Here is a 19,552-nt window from a genome sequence, read left to right as displayed (position 1 = left end):
CCCATACTTAGTGGTAAAAGAAGGAAAACATAAAATCTATAAATTAGTATATTATAAGTGGCCTCATTTTAAGTCTTGCTAATTGGCTTAAGATCTCCCCTCGCACATTATGGCTTTGTGTTTGGACTTTGTAAGTTTGCATTTTGTCATCATTTTTTTTTTTTTTTACCAATCTTAGCACATCCTTACCTGTGGTTGAGAGTGTTCCTGCCCGGGCCCCTGTTTTATAAAGTGGGGAATGGTAAAGTGTTGGGCTTGGCACGTAATTTTGTTGAGGTTCAAAATGCACCACAGGCAGCATTGGATTCATCTGTCCTGGCAGTGCATCTTCTATCACCATCTCTGTATCGTCCCATCGAGAAGCATCCATAAACATTCCATGAACAAGAACACCATCTTCAGGAGAGGGCAACTGGAAGATAACCAGAAGTTTAAAGGTGAGAAGAGGAGAAGGGGATGAGCTGTTGTGGGCCATTTCCCGAGTCCCACATCCTCACCAGTTAATTCTAAGAACCACTCTAGAGATTGCTGTTATTACATTTTATTTTTATTTTTTATTTAAAAAAATTTCTTTAATGTTTGTTCATTTTTGAGAGACAGACAGAGCATGAGTGGGGGAGGGGCAGAGAGAGAGGGAGACAAGGAACCCGAAGCAGGCTCCAGGCTCCGAGCTGTCAGCATAGAGCCCAACGTAGGGCGCGAACTCACGAACCATGAGATCATGACCTGAGCTGAAGTCGGATGCTTAATCAACTGAGCCATCCAGGCGCCCTGCTGTTATTATATTTTAGAGAGGAGAAAACCAAGACTCAGAAAGGTAAAATAACTTGCTTCTGTTTGACACCAAATCTCAAACTTTCCATACTCTACCAGGATCTTTAATAGGGGATACCATTTATGGGCTTCAGACTGTCTGATATGGTGTTATGACTTGCTCCTTTGCATGGGAAGCAGATAGGATAGGAGGGCTGTGATTATCATGTTCTTTTTAGCAAGGTCTTTCAAGGACCTGGGTGCCTCCTAAAGATAGATTATATATCTGTCTTGATACCTGCAGAGTATGGACTGTTGCAGACTATGGAAAGTTCCCTTTTTGTTTTTAGAAATTATGCTAGATTCTTGTTTCTATTAAAGGGGGAGAGAGAGAGAGAGACAGAGAAAAACCTTGCCCTTGGTGTCCTGTGATTAGAGGCCACCACTGGTATACAAGTTCTGCCAATTGTGGGCTTCTGTGTCATCCTTCCTCAATCAGTGGATTTGGCCACTTGTGGAGCTGATTATCTTTTGGAGAATTGGAGCCGCTCACCTGCAGGCAGATGGCCAAGCGGTATGGACACAGGCAGTATATTTTTATAGTGAATAAAAGGACAGTAAGCTCTTTTTGGCTGGTCTTTACTTTCTGGTGTCCCAAACTTTGTCTCAACTACGAAGGGTGGGGCAGGCCTTCCTGTTTTGGGGGCTGCTATGCACACTTGTGCAGGTCTGCCTTAGTGGAGGCTGGAAACCATCTTGCTACCCCCTTGCCAAGCCATGTGTGGGAGGCATCTGGGCATCCACCCAGAGGGAGTGTCTTTTCCTAAGCTGTGCAAAGGTGGCAAATGGGCTAACAGTGGCTCTGCTTGTGTGTAGAGTTATGTTTCTAAGGTGTGGACGGGCGCTTTGAGGCAGGGCTGCACTCCCCCATTGCATCTCAGCACATCAGAGTTGGGTGGCTCGGATGGGCGGCAGGGGTTCTCATCTCTGGTGGTGCACTGGAGTCACCCGGGGGAGCTTTGGAAAATAATGATGCCTAATGATATTGGGCTGATTCTGATGTAAGTGGGATGTAGTCTGGGCATTGGGATTTTTTTTTTTTTTTTTTTATTTTAGAGAGGAGGGGGGAGGGAGAGAGGGAGAGAGAGTGAGAGTATCCCAAGCAGTCCCCATGCCCAGCTTGGGAACTCAGTGCGGAGCTCAATGCAGAGCTCAATTCCATGACCCTGGGATCATGATCTGAGCCCAAATCAAGAGTCAGATGCTCAACTGACTGAGCCACCCAGGCGCCCCATTGGGTATTGGGATTTTTAAAAAGCTCCACAGGTGATTGCAGTTAAGGTTGAGAATCACTGATATTCTAGAGCAGTGTTCTCAAAATTTAGTGGGCTAAGAGCCCCATGTAGGACTTGTTACAGTACAGATTTCTGGGTCTCAGCCCAGAGTTTCTGATTCAGTAGATCTGGAATGGGTCCTTGGAATTTGCATTTCTAGTAAGTTCCCAGGTGATGCCAATGCTCCTGGTATTGGAACCACATTTTGAGAACTTCTGCTCTAGAAGGAGGAAACTATGTAAGGAAAGAGTTTAAACTGCTTCCTTAGTGCATTCCTATTAGTTATGCCATGTATTTATGGTTATATAATGTATGAAGTTAGTATATCAATTCCACTAGGAGGCAATTGAGTGAACGGCAAATACATTCAGCCTATAATAATAGTTATTTATTGTGGGAGCACTATGTGCTAGTTCACTTACACTGCATTACAGCTCTGAGGTTGGTGGCATTGGCCCCATTTTACAGATGAGAACACTGAGATGCAGACATGTTAGTCATCATTCTAGCACACACAGCTGCAAAGGGGAAAGTCAGAATTTAAACTCAGCCCTGCCTGATTCTGAAACCTTGTTTTTAACATCTTGCTAAAGCCCTTATTTAACCTCATTCTCCATAAGAGAGAGTTGCTGTAGGTATCTAAAGAAATAAACAGTGTTGCTTTAAAAAATATCTCTACAAATCGGACTAATTTAGGCACTTCCTATCGAGTCACTGCAGACCTGGGGAGCTTGTCTGAGGGGTATGAGTCTCGTCCTGCCTCTCACGCTGCTGCATGTGGGAGGCAGTAGGGGAGTGGGGCGGGGGAGGTTGGCTGAGATATCAAATGTGAGTGGGACAGAGCTGCTCTGCTGTAACTAGTCAGGGAGCGGTACCTCCAAGTCCATGGGCAGTTCTTGTCCAAACTGCACTGTCTTGGCAGCTTCTATAACTGCAGCTTGATCCCGATAGATAGGAATCATGTTGTACTTGAAACTCAGCTCGTCTATAGGCAAATTGTGTTTCCGAGCATGATTTTGAAGAGTTCCTATAAAAATGAAAACCAGAAAGCTGGGTCCTCCAAACGACATTGCCGCTTCTCAAACATGGCCTCTGTTTGCCTCAACCAGGCTGCTCTAGCATTTGAGAGCTTCCTCCCCCTCGAGAAGTTCCAACCATTAACACCTTATTCTGAATTAGCTCATTAGACAGGAAGCCTGTGGTGATGCTGGGAGGAGTGGAGCCATGACACAGCTGGGAAGAGAGGGAAGAAAGTCATGGCTCCAGTGCACTGCTCTGCCAGTGAGTGAGAGACAAGCCAGTGCCGGAGATTTGAGGGATTCAGAAGGCAGATTAGGCCTGGGTCCTCTAGCTGGAGTCGAGGGCCAATGGAAGGTTGACAGGAATGTTCTTTTTTTTTTTTTTAATATGAAATTTATTGTCAAATTGGTTTCCATACAACACCCAGTGCTCATCCCAACAGGTGACCTCCTCAAGGCCCATCACCCACCCCTCATCAACCCTCAGTTTATTCTCAGTTTTTAAGAGTCTCTTATGGTTTGGCTCCCTCCCTCTCTTTTTTTTTTTCCTTCCCCTCCCCCATGGTTTTCTGTTAAGTTTCTCAGGATCCACATATGAGTGAAGGAATGTTCTTTAGAAAGAAGGAAGCTGCTCTGAGGTGGGGCTGGGGCAGGTGGAGAGCAGGTGGTGGGTCATGGGAACTGGGGCGTGCCGTGGGCATTCATGTTGTATCGAGTACTCGAACTTGCACAGCCCAAGAGGGGCAGGGGTTAGGCTGTTGGGGAGCATCTGCTATTCCTGCCATCCTTTTCCCCAGCAAGTGAGAAGGAGCAGGGCCTTATTGAACTGCCCTATAATCAGTAATCCATAGTTAGGTCATTAGCAGCCCTGCCTTTCCCCCAGTTCCTAGAAACCCAGCATGATCTTTCGTGGGATTTTTCTTGGGAAAGCACTGGTTGTTACCTGTTAGAAATCCTTGAGGAAAGAAGAAACCGGAGATCCAGAAGGACTTAGGCTGCCCTCTTTTGAGCCACAACTATAGGAGAAACATTACACCATTATGTATTGTTTTTCTTTTTTTTTTTTTTAATTTTTTTTTCAACGTTTATTTATTTTTGGGACAGAGAGAGACAGAGCATGAATGGGGGAGGGGCAGAGAGAGAGGGAGACACAGAATTGGAAACAGGCTACAGGCTCTGAGCCATCAGCCCAGAGCCCGACGCGGGGCTCGAACTCACGGACCGCGAGATCGTGACCTGGTTGAAGTCGGACGCTTAACCGACTGCGCCACCCAGGCGCCCCTGTTTTTCTAGAGCTTGTCATTTAAGTCAAAATCATATTTTGGAGGGCCTCTCAGGAGACAGAATCTTAACCAGCCTGAGTTAGTCACCAGCCCCATTCTCCCTACCTGTCTCTCCCCCTCCTCACCCAATAGCCTGACCGTAAATCCAGAACCTGGTTATTATAGGGGGTGTGGAAGAGAGGAGACTGCAGCAAGGTCACAGCTAGAAGTTTGGACCCATGTCAGATTGGTTCTGTGCCTCACAGTGGGATCCCATGAATGAGATCTGAAACTCCAAGGTTGGCCTGGAATTAAAGTGGGACACAGGGATAAAGGCCAAGGGCAAAGTACCTTATAATGAATATGACTTTCAAATTGATGCCATTCTGGAAGTTTCTATTTCTTTGGGCTCAGATGATCCCTCAACAGTTGTTAATATTTCAGTTAGCTAGGGCTTCCTAAGGACCTTAAGGCCTACTGTGTTCATCAAACCCAAAGAAGTGAATTTTCTTACATCCACAAATGCAGTCCTCAGGATCAGGTCTTTGACCCACGATCCTAGTGGCTTCAGGGATGGGTAGGCTGTGGTGGACCACAGAGAAGGAACTTGGTTGTTGAGGAAACTGTTGTACACCTTCTCCATTTCCTCAGACATCACCACAAGGCCAGCAATAGCTTTGTTGAGTGTCTCCAGAGAAGTCTGAAAGAACAATAATGAGTAGGTGCCTTTCACAGATGTAATTATCAAGTGAGAGTGCCACTCATTTGTGTCAGCAGTACTGCCTTGGGCTGAAGGGCCCCCTTGCTCCATCCTCTCTGCACACTGTCTGTTGGGCCAGACTCTTCAATCTTTCGCCCATTTTTACAACATGTGACCATAGGGGTGTAAGACCTGGGGGTGGGGGATGGTTCAGACTGTTAATGGCAGAATCCAATGAAGTAGAAAGAGGGAAGGAAGAGAAATAGCCCTTGAAGCCTAGAGAAGTGGCTTCAAGAAATACCAACGAGGAGCTCTCCTCCAGGCTGAAGGAAAAATGGGCCTGATAGTTATTTGGGAACCATGGGGTTGGTAGTGGGAACTGCTTCTTACCACTGGCGATTTCTGCCCAGGGGCTTCCCATGGCCTCTGAAGTTACAGCAGAGAGGGGAGATTCTTAGGGGAGACCAATCTTTCAGCTGGTACCAGAGTCCCCTTGTTCTAGAAACACTTCCTTAAGATATAAGACTTACCCTCCCCTCCCCACAACAAAAGACAGAGGCAGGCAGTAGTCCCGGGAGATGCTGGGCTGGCAGCAGCCCTGGGAAGTACAGGGTAATATTTGTTACTTGGCTAAAGATGAAGGTGGGGCATATAGATTGGTATGGCCTGCACGGTTCTGGTTTTGTGTAAACCACTGCAGTATACTGGGAAAATACTATAGGAGGATGTTAGAGGCCAAATTTATGTTGATTCAAAACCAAAATAAGGTCCAGGACCATATGCACATAGTTCTAGAGATAGGCGGTATGTAGATAAACAAGGTTAGTCAGCCTTCCATTCCTTCATAGAGTTATTCCCCACCTCCCCGTCTCTGTTCATGAGAGGCAATGAGTGGTAGGAAGAGTTGTTATTCAATTGCCCTTAGGGTCTGAGGAACCATTTGCAGCCTTGTAGAGCAAGGAGGCCCTCAGCCAGGGCCGAAACTGCACTCCACCTTAGAAACCGAAAATGGAAAACGGTGGCAGAAGACTTACAGAGAAGACTTACAGAAGGTTCCAGAGAGGGAGGGATTAGGCTGCTAGGGTCTTCTAGGACTGGGCAGAGGTCAGGATTTGGGGGGGGGGGGCAGGCCACCACCCCTCCCTCAGATAGAAGTGCTCGGCTGGGATTCCTGATTGCTTTGCAGGCTGCTTCTTCCAGGATTCCTCCTTTTTCTCCTTCCTGTAGGTGGATTCCTTCATTACTGGTACACAGTAATGTTTGACGAGAAGTCGTGACCACAAGGAGACCTCAGAGCCACACTCTTTCACTAGCACATTCAAAGATTCATGAAGATTTAGTATGTGTCAGGGACTAGGGGATCAAAGATGACTAATTTAACTAGTTTTCTTCTCTTTAAGAAGTTCATTGTCCTATGGGGGAGCCATCCCCATGGAGGGGTAATTACAAGGTAATTTGGTGAGGACAGCGATAGACACAGACACCCAAAATGATGGAGCCCTGAGGAGGGTTCCTAAGTTATCTGATGGGGGAGGGACGGGCTGGTGTGTCAGGAAGACTTTTTGGAGGAAGTGACATGAGGATTTGTCTGTCTTCAAGTGGGTGCAAAGTCATGATGTGGAAGAGGCAAGACATGAGCAAGGTTCGTGTCTGTCCTCTGAACAACAGTACTTCTTTAGTTTTAGCTGGGCACATAAGGGATTTAGCAATCCCATATAGAGACTGTATTACCCAGCCACCCTTGCACCTGAGGTATGGCCATGTGACCACATTTTGGCTAAAGGGGTGCAAGAAAAAATGATGTCACAGTTCTGGGTCACAGTTTTATGAGGAACCTGCTTTCTGTCAGCCCTCTCTTTCTCCTGTCCCCTGTCCCACTGGCTGGAAAAAGGGGACAATAGGAGCAGTCACCTTGGGCCCAGAGGTACAAGCTCCCTGTCGAGGCTGAAAGAGCCAGCCCTCCAGCTGGGATCCCTGGATGAGCTCACAAAGCAAGATTAAATACCTGCCCTATAGGGCTTCTTCAGGGCTGTTAGCAGAGAGGGAAGTGAATTTTTATCTTGCTTTGGCCATTGCATTTGGATATCTTCATCCTAGCAGCTTCATCTCTGTCCTGGCTCATTCTGTATAGGAGGTGCTGACCCCTTACCTGGCTACCTGGCCTGCTGACACTGGTATAGAGCTGACTAGATAGCATAGTCCCCAGGTGGGGACTCCGCATATTCAGCTGACCCAGTGCCCCCTAGCCCACAACCTAACTATTGCTAGCCAATGAGCAACACTGGGAGACTGCTTTTCTAATAAGGAGACAGTCTTTGGCTTTAATAAAAGATTTGCCCCAGTTGTCCTCCCCGATCTTCTCACTGAGCCTTGACTTTGTGCTAGGTATTTGGTCCTTGCTTGGCAGCAAAACTTTTCTGGCTAATGCTCAATATTTGGTCTCTAATGGGTTGTGTGTTTTCCTTATCAAAGTAATGCACAGAGAAACCAGGGAGGCCTTCAGCTGGCATTATAAAGGCAAGGTTATCCAGAGTATTCCTGAGCAGAAGGCAAAGGCCCAAATAGTTGTTCTCAAATTTTAGTTGCAGTGAGTCATCTGGGGGAGTTTACTTAAAATTCATAACCCCAGGAACTTCTCAAGGAATTCAAACTCAGGAGGTCTGGAGGGGGATCGGGGGATCTACATTTTGAACACGCAGCACAGCCGATTCTATCTCAGGCATTTTGTGGCCCACACTTGCAGAAACTCTGTTTTCAGAGTCTTCATAAAGACTGTTACTACCTGCAAACTAGACATTAGGAACAAGCACTGAATCTCTCTGAGATCCAGTGAGATCTCTTCAGAGATCCAGAGAGATTCAGTGCTTAGGTCCTCGATCAAAGGTTTAGAGTCAGTGCTAATCCTAAGGGCATGAGTTAGGATCATGAGACTGGGGATCTATAGTGTCACATACTGATGAAGGCATTATTAGAGAAAGGGAACAGACTCGTTAGAGGAGGGTACATACGTTCAATTTTAGACAAGTTGTGTTTGAAAAGTTATTAGCATATTCAAACAGAAATGTTGAACGGGAATGGAAAACTCTTATTATGATAATTTCTCTACAAAGCTTTGGTACCCAACAGCAATGCTGGCAGGAGCACTCATACATGTATTAACTTCAATAGCTGGTTAAAGCGGTCCACTTCTTGTCCGAGAACGGTAGTCAAAGAGTTAAGGCGTCCTTGGGAATCCTTGGCGAAAAGGCTCTCAGATGCACTCTCCATTTCTAGTGTTTCTGAAACACACACATGCTGATTCCTCAGATCCATTATCATTGATTTCTGTCCTTGTAACATTGCTATTGTAACACACTTATCTTAACTTTTAAAAAGCAACTTCTGGGGTGCCTGGGTGGACAAGCGGCTGCCTGGTGGGCGAGGGCCATCTCTGAGATCAGAGGTGCAGGGACTCTGAGTTTTCTTTGCCATGCAGGTATGTAAGCCCCCCTCTTCTCTGCACAGCGCATTGCATCTCAGAGAGACGGGGGTTGGAGGGGGAGAACGAAGGATGAGGCAGACTAGCATTTATCTTGTTACTGAGCATTACTCAAAGGGACTGACTCAGTTATTAGGCCTGTGGTTCAAGCTGGATTAAAAATTTTGCTCTTCCTTTTCCCTATAATCTAGCAAATGGAGGCTCATATAAGCTATAAAAAATGAAGGACCAGCATTTCCCCTGCATATCTGAGTAGTGTTAGTGAGTGGCTCTGAAGTATATGTACCAAATTCCTTCTGAATTTGCACTTCCACTGCTATAGAAAAATCACAGCACTGTGGGTTGGTCCAGTCTTGGGTCATCCCATGTCCCAGTCTCCTATTCCAAACCCTCAGTTCTCTTATTGAACCAGTCATATCCCTGTCCTCTCAGCCTCAGCAGATGCATTGCTTATTTCAGTGAAAGTGTAAGTTTTATTAATCTTGGAGAGAAAAATCTCCTAGGTGTCAGGGCACTCTATGAACCAAGTACACCGTCTTCCAGCCATCCGTCTCTGCATCTGTTTTCCAGCCAGTCCTCTATCTTACATTTGTTAAAAATTGCTTCCTAAAATAACTGACTCAGTTTTCCTCAACATTAACAGAACTCTCTACTCAGGAGGTATTCTTTTGAGGGCCTGTTTTGGGAGGAGATAACTGGCTTCTGAGGTTGCACTGGCTTTTTTCTTCTGGGGGGGGGAGGTCTTCAGAGAATTTGCAAGAATCAGTCTCTGGAACTGTGATGTTATAAAAATATATATTTTTGTCTTTGCCCCTGGTTCTTCCTGGCTGGAGTCTCCAAACCCTTGTAATTTCCTAAGTAATAAGAGTAATAGGAACATCATTTTTTATAATATTTATTTGGCTTTGACCCCGGCTCCTGGAGGAGCTCCTGAGTGTTAAGGATGAAAGGAGCATCTTTCATTATTCATAACATAAACCTGACTCTATGTTAATGAGGTGACTTTGGAAAACCCTGAAGGGTGGGGGGCTCCTTGTCAGGGGAACCAACCGTGTGATTAGAAGGTTGGAACTTTCAGCTTTTCCCTCTGACTTCTTGGGAGGGGAGAGGGGCTGGAGGTTGAGTTCATCACTAACAGCTAATGATGTAATCAACCATGCCTAGTAATGAAGCCTCCATAAAAACCCTAACTGAAGGGGTTTAGAGAGCTTTTGTGTGCCAGGAGGGTGGCATACCCTGAATCCATGGGGACAGAAGCTCCTGCACTTGGGACTCTTCTAGACCTAGCCCTAATGTACCTCTTCGTGTGGTTGTTTATCTGTACCCTTTATTATATCCTTTATAACAAGCTGGTAAATGTGTTTCCCTGAGCCTTTCTAGCAAATTATAAACCTAAGAAGGGGTTTGTGTGAACACCTGATTTATAGTCAGTTGATCAGAAGTATAGGTCACAACTTGGGACTTGAGATTGGCATCTGAAGTGGAGGGTGGTCTTGTGGGATTGAGCCCTTAACCCGTGGGGTCTGTGCTAACTCTGGTTAGTTAGTGTCATAACTGGATTGTCGGATACCCTGTTGGTGTCCAGAGAGTTGGACTGTTGCTTATGTAAGGGAAGAGCCCACACACTTGGTGTCAAAAGTGTTGTGAGTAGGAAGAAACACAGTTTACTTTTATAGTAGACTTAAGAAGTGTAAATCTACAGTCACTGAAAGAAAAGTGTGAGAGCACATCTCTGTGATCTTTTGGGAAGATAACTTTACTCACCAGAAAACAAGATGATATTAATTTAGCCATTTCTCTTGAATGGAGAAAAAAATGAGAGATTCTAGAGCAAGGCTGTCGAATGGAACATTTTACAATTTGGAAATATTTTTTATCTGCGTTGTCCAATACAGTAGCACTCAAAATGTGGCTAGTGCAACAGAGGAAATTAATTTTAAATTTTACTTATTTAAGTAGCCACACGTGGCTAGTGGCTACTGTCTTGGGAAGCACAGGTCTAGAGACATGAGGAAGTTCAGGAAGGAGTCTAGGTAAAGTTACACGGGGCTAGAAACCAACTTGCTCCTCATGCTTCTGGAAGTTGGGTTGTTGAGGTGCTCAAAGTTTCCACTCTATAAATGGAGAGCTCCATGTCAGAAGCACTCTCTACATAAAGAAAAGTCTTTGTAATAAAGCAGGTTTGGACACCTGCTCATCACTCAGCTTTCTGAGTTTATTCCTAAAAGTCCTATGATATACAGAAGCCAGGGAGTATTTGTTACCTGGAACTCTGGTCTGGACTGAAGCAACAAGTTCTTGGACAATTTCATCATTGCTTTTTCCCTCTCCACCAGAAGATGACCTTGGCTGCACCTCAAGTATGGTGTTGATTAAAGTGTTGGTCTCTTTGTACTGTAATGGAGGAAAGAGAGCAGTGAAGACTGGAATTCTCAAAAAATAATGTGCAGCACAGTTTACTTAACATAAATATAATGGCAACTGTCAAAAAAAGGAAAATTTTATGTTGAAGACAGAATTGGTAAAATGTACTCATTTGAAATGCACAGTACAGATGACCCTTGAACGATGTGCGGGTCAGGGGCATTGCCCCTCCTGGCCACTTAGTTGAAAATCCACATATAACTTGATTCTTCAAAACAATAACTAATAATAGCCTACTGTTGACTGGAAGCCTTACCAATAACATAAACAGTTAACATATTTTGTATGTTATATGTATTATGTACTGTATTCTTAAAGTAAACTAAAGAGAGGAAAATGTTATTAAGAAAATCACGAGAGAAAATGTTTATAGTACTGTACTGTATTGAAAAAAATCTGTGTATAAATGGACCATGCAGTTTATGTTTAAGGGTCACTTGTACATAGTGGTCAGTGTACATTTAACCATTTTTGGTTGAAAAAGAATCTGAATGTTTTTCATGCCACCTACCTGTATACTTAAAATGGTTAAAATGGTGAATTTTATGTTATATACATTTAACTCCAATAAAAAATGAATAAAATTTTTTAGCTAAAAATGAAGAAGAAATAATGAGGATGCTGTTTTGGAACATACTTTTATTTAAATAACATTTTTTTCAATTAGGAAAAGTATGGGGTGCCTGGGTGGCTCAGTCAAGTGACCTACTCCTGATTTCAGCTCAGGTCATGATCTCATGGTTCGTGAGATGGGGCCCTGTGTTAGGCTCTGCACTCTCTCTCCTCTCTCTCTGCCCCTCACCCCACATGTGTGCTCTCTCCTCTCAAAATAAATAAACATTAAAAAAGGTATTATGGTTTATTACTGAAGATTTAGAAAATACAGAAAAGTATAAAGAAAAAATATTCATGATCCTGCTTTCTGGAGATATTTATAATTTTAGTTTCCCCCACTTGGATATTTTCTCTGTATATGTGCTTGTAGTTTAAAAAATTGAGCCCATACATGGATATTACTAGAGTGTATTATGCTAAGCAAAATAAGTCAATCAGAGAAAGAGAAATATCATATGATTTCACTCATATGTGAAACTTAAGATACAAACAGATGAACATAAGGGAAGGGAAGGAAAACTAAGATAAAAACAGAGAGGGAAATAAATCATGGGAGACTCTTAAATACAGTGAATAAACTGAAGGTTGCTGGAGGGTATTGGGTGGGGAGATGGGCTAATGGATGATTGGGAGGGGGGCGTGCCTGGGTGGCTCAGTAGGTTGAGTGTCCAACTTCGGCTCAGGTCATGGCTCAGGTCATGATCTCCCGGCTCATGGTCATGATCTCCCAGCCCCCTGCATCGGGCTCTGTGCTGACACCTCAGAGCCTGAAGCCTGCTTGGGATTCTCCCTCTCTCTCTGACCCTCCCCCACTTGCACTCTGTTTCTTCTTATCTGTCAAAAATGAATAAACATTAAAAAAAAAATTTAAAAAAAGGAGGACACTTGTTTGGATGAGCACTGGGTGTTACATTTATTTAAGTGATGAATCACTAAATTCTACTCCTGAAACCAATACTACACTATGTGTTAACTAACTTGAATCTAAATAAAAAAAGAAGAAAAAAATTGAGCCTATACAATTTATGTAGATTCATTCTTTTTCAATTTCATGAACATTTTTTCATGTCACTGAAAAATCTTCATGAATCATGCTTTAAGTGACTGTGTGACTGGTATGAAATGTGCCATAATAATTAATATAGTTGTTTATCTACTTTTTTTTGACATTTCTAGTTTTTAGATTTTATAAAACGCTGAGTAGAATATCTGTATATGAATTTCACCCACTATATTTGAAATTATTTAAATGATATATTTCCAAAAGAATATATTTTTAAAAATTATTTATTTATTTTTGAGAGAAAGAGAGGCAGAGAGAGAATCGCAAGCAGGTTCCACACTGCCAGAGTGGAGCCCAATGCAGGGCTTGAACTCAAGAACTGGGAGATCATGACCTGAGCTAAAACCAAGAGTTGGAGGCTTAACCAACTGAGCCATCCAGGTGCTCCTTCCAAAAGAATATTTTTAAACTGAGTATTACTAGATTGGTTTCTAAACATTGTATCAATTTATACTGCCAAGAATAGTGTATCAGAGGACCTATCTATCTTTGCAAGAACTAATATCGTTGCTTAAAAAGTCTTCAAATTTAATAGGCAAAAAGTTTCTCATTGTTTTGCTCTTCTTGGAGGGTTATCAGAGTTGAGCATTTTAAAAATATATTCATTGGCTATCTGTATTACATCTTTATAAATTATTTTTGTATTTTTCACACTTTTGATTTTTAGTGTTTTTATGACTGATTTATCAGACATAATTCTATGATAAGATTAACATTTCCCCCCAATTCCTTTGTGTTAAAATACAGGTAATATAAAAATATCATCTTAGCTATCTTTAAGTATACAGTTCAGTGGTAAATACATTAGTAATGTTGTGCAACCATCACCACCATACATCTACATAATTCTTTTCATCTTATAAAATTGAAACCCCTTATCCATTAGACAATAACTCCTCATTCCTCCCTTTCCCTAGCCCCTGGCAACCACCTTTCTACTTTCTGTCTCTGTGATTTTGACTATTCTAAATACTTCGCATAAATAGAATTATACAGTATTTGTCTATATATCACTGGCTTATTTCACTTAGTATCATGTCCTCAAAGTCTATCCATGTTGTAGCATACTGCAGAGTCTCCTTCCTTTTTAAGGCTAAATAATGCTCCACTGTATGTATATACCATTTTTTGCTTATCATCTGTCGATGGATACTTGGGCTGCATCCAAGTTTTAGCTACTGTGAATAATGCTTCTACGAACATGATGTACAAATATTCAGTCCTTTTGGGTATATACCTAGAAGTGGAATTGCTGGATCATATATTAATTCTATTTTTAATTTTTTGAGGAATCACTACACTACTGTTTTCCACAATGGCTCTACCATTTTACATTCTCACCAACAGTACACAAGGGTCACAATTTTTCCACATCCTTTCCAATACTTGTTTTCTGTTATTTTGATGGCAGCCATACTAATGGGTATGATGTTTTATTTCATTGTAGTTTTGATTCGTGTTTAACTATGATTGGTGATCTCGAGCATCTTTTCATGCGCTTATTGGCTATTTGTGTATCTTCTTTGGAGAAATGTCTACTAAGTTCTTTGCCCATTTTTGAATCAGGTTGTTTGTTTTTTGTTGTTGCTGTTGAGTTTTAAGGAATTCTTTAAATATTCTAGATATTAACCCCTTATCGGGTATTTTCTCCTATTCTGTGGGTTGCCTTTTTGCTTTTTTTTTTTTTTTTGTGATAGTGTCTTTTGACTCATAAAATTTTAAATTTTCATGAAATCCAATTTGTCTGTTCTTTCTTTTGTTCCCTGTGCCTTTGGTGTCATATTTAAGACATCATTGCCAAATTCAAGGTCTTGAAGCTTCTGTCCTTTGTTTTCTTCTAAAGTTTTATTGTTTTAGGTCTTACGCTTAGGTCTTTTATCCCTTGAGTTAATTTTTATATATGGTATTAGATAAGGGTCCAGCTTCATTCTTTTGCATGTGGATATCCTATTTCCCCAGCACCATTTGTTGAAAAGACTGTGCTTTCCCCATTGAATAGTCTTGGCACCCTTGTCAAAAATTATTTGATCACAAATGTGAAGGTTTATTTCTGGACTCTTTATTCTATTCTATTGGTCTCTATGTCTGTCTTTATGCCAGTACTACACTGTTTTGGTTGCTAGAAGTTATACTGACTTCTGCCTTTATCCCATTGTGGTTGGAGAACATACTTTGTATGATATATGCCTTCTAAAACCTATTGATACTCACCTTGTGTTCTAACATATGGTCTTTCCGTGTGGACAGTTAACTTTTCAGGTTTCTTTTTTGTTGTTTTAAAAATGCTTGCTTTGTCATTACTCTTAATTTTCTTATATTTTTGAGATAGTCATATCTATTGGCTTTTTCTAATGTTTGTAATGTTGCTATGCTTTTTAGTGTATAGAAATTCCTATTCCAAGGTTAGTTAAATATACAATTTTCCTAGATTTTTCTTCTATTCAGCAACATGGTATCTTTCTCATGTATATTTGTTGGAACCTTTCTATGGCTCTCACACAGGTCTTGTGAGGGCAGTTCTTTTAGTTCTTCATGTTTAGATGCCTGTGTACAAGCACATATCCAGAAAGCGTGGAGGGGTGTTCCATGGGATTGCCTAAAGTCTTCCCAATCTATCCCTCCCCAATCTCTAGTCCTTGGCTTTGAAACCTCCATCATAACACTCATCATCCACTTACCTGAAAGAGGGGCCTCAGGACCTGGGATTTTAGATCATGAGTGTTAAAATTATATGCTACATGATAGACATTCTTTCAAATATGACTTTTGACATAGACATATTCATTAGGTCCTAAGCACATATGAAGTTATTTACTTAATGCTATAGTTAAATAGTTTGGTTTCCTTGCTCAGTGCTAATCATTAATATGGCTTTTCTATTTTATTTCTTGACTTCTTGGTTGGCTAGAAGAGTCCTTAAGTATTTAGTATAGCCAGTCTGGCATCCTTCATATATACATGTTGGCCTGTTCTTGGATTCTGGCTTTTTCTTTCATACAGCTTAGGTCTTCCACCATATCTCAGATGCCAAAACACATTGTTTATTTACATATTTTTTGTTTTACAGCAGATGATTTGCAGAGGGCAAGTCTGTATCTTTTGGATGGTGTTTTCTATCCTCTATCCTTCAGTATGTTTTTTTCCTCCACATATTTACTCAACCTTTGTTGGTTTTTAACGTTCATTTGTTTTTGAGAGACAGAGAGAGACAGAGTGAGAGAGAGAGAGAGGCAGAGAGAGGGAGACACAGAATCTGAAGCAGGCTTCAGGCTCTGAGCTGTTAGTACAGAACCTGACGCGGGGTCGAACCCACGAACCATGAGATCATGACCTGAGCTGAAGTCGGAAGCTCAACCCACTGAGCCACCCAGGTGGCTCTGTCCCTCTGTTGGTTTTTCCTTTCCATTTATTCAGCTTCTAATGAGAAGAGAGATAACAGAGATATGTTTGTGCCTAGACAGAGACAGTCTATACAGATGGCACCTGACTTATGCTTATTATTTTCTTGGGAGGCACTTTCTGCCTTGTATCTCCAACTGATATGCACAGGCCAAGGTCCAATTTTCTTTACTAGTTTCTAATAAGCATCTATGTAAGTATAGTTTGCTGGACTGAGGAAGGAATCATTTCTGTCTTTTGTGTAAAGACTCTGTTGATGACAGGCAGAATTATCTAGTCTAAATCAGCTAATCAAAAGAAATCTGTGGGCTCATACACTGGGAAGGGAACACAAGTCACATGGGCCTCAGGCATGAATGGACCTAATGTTTTCTCTCCTATACATGCTTTGTAGTTTCTCTCATTCTTTCTTATGGCAAATGAGTTGCTTCCATGTGGAAGGAGGAATGGGTTGGGTGTCAACAGTAAGGCCACAGACAACTACACATATATAGTATTCTAGCCAGTGATTCCAAAGGAAAGAGAAAGCCTTCCCTCATCCTAGCATCTATACATACTATGTCTTAGGGAAGAACTCCCTCTCACCCAACATGGTCCATGTATCTGCTCCATGGACCAATTTGAGTGACGAGGTGATGGAGTGCCGCCTTTGGCCAGACCTGAGTCACGTGTCCACTTCTGCAGGTAAGGGGTCTTACCAGAATTTCATGGAATGAGGAAGAGGCTGTTGTCCCAAAGTAAAGAGATGGGAATAAGGCACATAATATCAGAAAAATGGGGAAAGGGAGGCTAGACAGAAAAGCATACCACGGTGTTCACTACCTGCTTGCTGTCTCATTCTCAGTCATTCTGAACCAATGGAAAACACAAAACTATACTCCTAGGTGTGCATTGCCAAGAGTGTTACCTCTACCAACAGTGCTATATTTTTCACAGGATGCAGCAAGTCTTACTATATCCACACTCCCTTTTCCCTTCTTTCACCCCTTGCCCCAGGCCCAACCCACTCCAGAGCAAACAGTCAGATATAAGTAAATATTAACACTTGGTTTGGTCACTTCTTTTCCTTCCTGAAAGTATAATAATGAAAAACAAGACATTATTGTAACTCTTTGCTGAGTAGCAAAGCAATTTTAATGGTAGAAAATCATGACATAAGATGTCAGAGCATTGACCTCCTGGAGTTTTTTTCTGAAGTTCCATTGTTGTTTTGTGTGGATTCATTGACATCCAGGTAGATCTCGCCCTCTAACACTTGTATGGGCAAAATTTAAGTTGAAAAGGAAGATGATTCCCTTCAGCCTTGTGAGCCAAACCTAGTCCCCTACCTATATAGTATTCCAGAGCTGTACGGGACATACCTTAGTTCATGGCTTTGGTTTATCCACAGATGCCTGACCATGGAAGGTGAATAAACTGGAAAGGTATGTAGTACATAGGTCATGGGGGAGCCTTGAGTGCCATGCTGAGGAACTTGGACTACCCCTGGGGTAATGGTGGGGCATCATAAGGTCTTAGAGAAATTATCCAGTTTGCTCTTTGGGCCTACTGTTGGGATCTGGTACTGTGACCTTGATGAACCACACTTTTAAAGAACACTGTTTTATTGGCTTTTGATGTTTGTTACTATACTTTTGTAACTTAATCATCTGTGGATCCATAAACTTTTGTGCAATATCATCCAGATTTGTTCAGCATGGGGGGAGAAGGACGAAAGAGAAAGGACTGTCTGGATCATCATCCAAAGTCGCATGTTAAAGTGGACTAGCAGGTAGATATGGAGTAGGCAGAAGGCCAGGAAATGAGGGAGGTGGCCAGTAACAGGGAAGAAAAGACGATGATCTTAGGATTTTGTGAAGGATCCAGAGGGAACAGGCTAAATTGGAATCGAATGCCGAAATTGGGGTGAAACATTTACTTTGTTTATTTAAGGATATTATCATTTACAGAACTAGTGAGGTGATTACTGATGTTTCAAGTTTATATACACAATATTAAAACGTATTTTAAGTTAAAAGCCACATACCTGGAAAACTAGGTTGGCATTTTCATGCATTCCAAATATTTCTGGATCATCTATTAAAGGCAGATTTTCAATGTAGTCTTTAAACTCTTGTAGGGTATCAGCCAATGGTGCAAAATAGATGCCTGTTTATTGAAAACACAGAAGGCAAATCTATTTCAAATAGACAAGCTTTGTACCACCAAGTTTGGTCCTTTTCTGCCTGTTCAGATGGTGGCTATAATCAACTTCCTTCCACAGAAAAGGGGATTGTTTTTCCCACCCTCCTTCCTTTCATTACTGTGCCTGGTCCTCTCCCTTTTCTTGGGGCCTTGAGCATGTGATTAGCGTCCTAACATTTCTGGGTGACCTCCAGAACCTTTCAAGAATCTGGGAATCCAGGGGTGTGCTGCTGAAAGCCACGCCTTATGAAGGGCTCCAAATTTATATAACTTTGAAAATACGTTTAGACCAAATACAACCCACTTTAGAACAAACAATTCAAAGTGACATTTTTGTGCTTTCACTGCCAAACCAGTTTTGGAGGTGGTCAAGCAGGGGGACGGGGTGGGTGGGCGTGAGGACTGGGTTGTGATGACTGGACACCCAGAGCTCCTAGGTGGAAAACTGAAAGATGCTGTTGATGACTTCTTAGAAAGGTCCTTTCCATAATATTGAAAAGTCATTCACCTGATTCAGAATATTTGTAATCCTCTTCTAATGTTTCAGGAGAAAAAAACCTTTTTAAGACAGTCCGAAGGCATCTTTGATCCCAGGTGTCTGTAACTCTACCACCATATGTAATTTCACCTGAAAAAGAGGTTGCATTTTAAAACATATTATTTTTCATTGATATGCATATACCCAAATTCTAACAGGTGTATTTATATATACATTTATTTGGAACTGAAAGTGAAAAAAGCATGTCAGAGTTTCCTTCCACTACTCCCCCAAAAGAGAATAAAATTCGATTTTTAAAAAGCAGAAAAAAACCTAGTATATGTACCCTAGCTTAATTATTTTGCTTTCCCTAAATAACCAAAACCAAAGTCACTGAGCTTTATTTACATATTTCTTCCTTCTTCCTTTTTCTTTTCCCCTAAAATATTGATTTTGGGTCTTACCCAATCATGGATCATAGTATTCTAAAACATGTACAATTCCCATGAAATAGTGCTTCTTTTCAAGGCCAGTAAATAAATGGAACCAAAACATTTACAACAAGACATTCAAACTGTATACATACTTTATCAGCTAGGAAGGAAAGATAGATCCAAGGTGAAAGGACAGTGTGCCTCACAGAAATGATGTTATGGAGAATTAAAACTTATTAGTATACCATCTTTCTTTCAACAGAGAAGCTACTTTCAGCATGGTCCACTGTCATCCCAAAATTATAAGTAGGAATGCATCGGAATGATATCTGTTGCTGATATAATTCCTTCGAAAAATTCCAGATCCACTGCTGCATTATTCACCACTGTGGTGTTCCTGGAAGGAGTT

General features: G+C 41.8%; 1 protein-coding gene across 9 annotated transcripts in view; it reads right to left on the bottom strand.

Moving 5' to 3' along the window:
* The window catches only part of DNAH6 (dynein axonemal heavy chain 6), a 246,725-nt gene that overhangs the window by 4,544 nt on the left and 222,629 nt on the right, over positions 1–19,552 (bottom strand). For 7 of the 9 annotated variants that reach the window (XM_045054471.1, XM_045054474.1, XM_045054475.1 and 4 more), the window contains 8 exons: positions 18,740–18,859; positions 18,074–18,195; positions 10,811–10,940; positions 8,219–8,346; positions 4,883–5,068; positions 4,050–4,122; positions 2,963–3,114; positions 190–412 (listed from right to left, as the gene is read on the bottom strand). In XM_045054471.1, the coding sequence (XP_044910406.1) occupies positions 190–412; positions 2,963–3,114; positions 4,050–4,122; positions 4,883–5,068; positions 8,219–8,346; positions 10,811–10,940; positions 18,074–18,195; positions 18,740–18,859 (1,134 nt within the window). Of the gene's footprint in view, positions 1–189; positions 413–2,509; positions 2,606–2,962; positions 3,115–4,049; positions 4,123–4,882; positions 5,069–8,187; positions 8,347–10,810; positions 10,941–18,073; positions 18,196–18,739; positions 18,860–19,552 lie in introns of those variants that run through there. The other 2 variants (XR_006595701.1, XM_045054476.1) reach the window with 2 other exon arrangements.

Source organism: Felis catus, chromosome A3 (assembly GCF_018350175.1).
Source record: "Felis catus isolate Fca126 chromosome A3, F.catus_Fca126_mat1.0, whole genome shotgun sequence".
Lineage (NCBI taxonomy): Eukaryota > Metazoa > Chordata > Mammalia > Carnivora > Felidae > Felis > Felis catus.
Note: the sequence above shows the minus strand (reverse complement) of the source record. Positions and strands in the feature narration are given on the sequence as shown.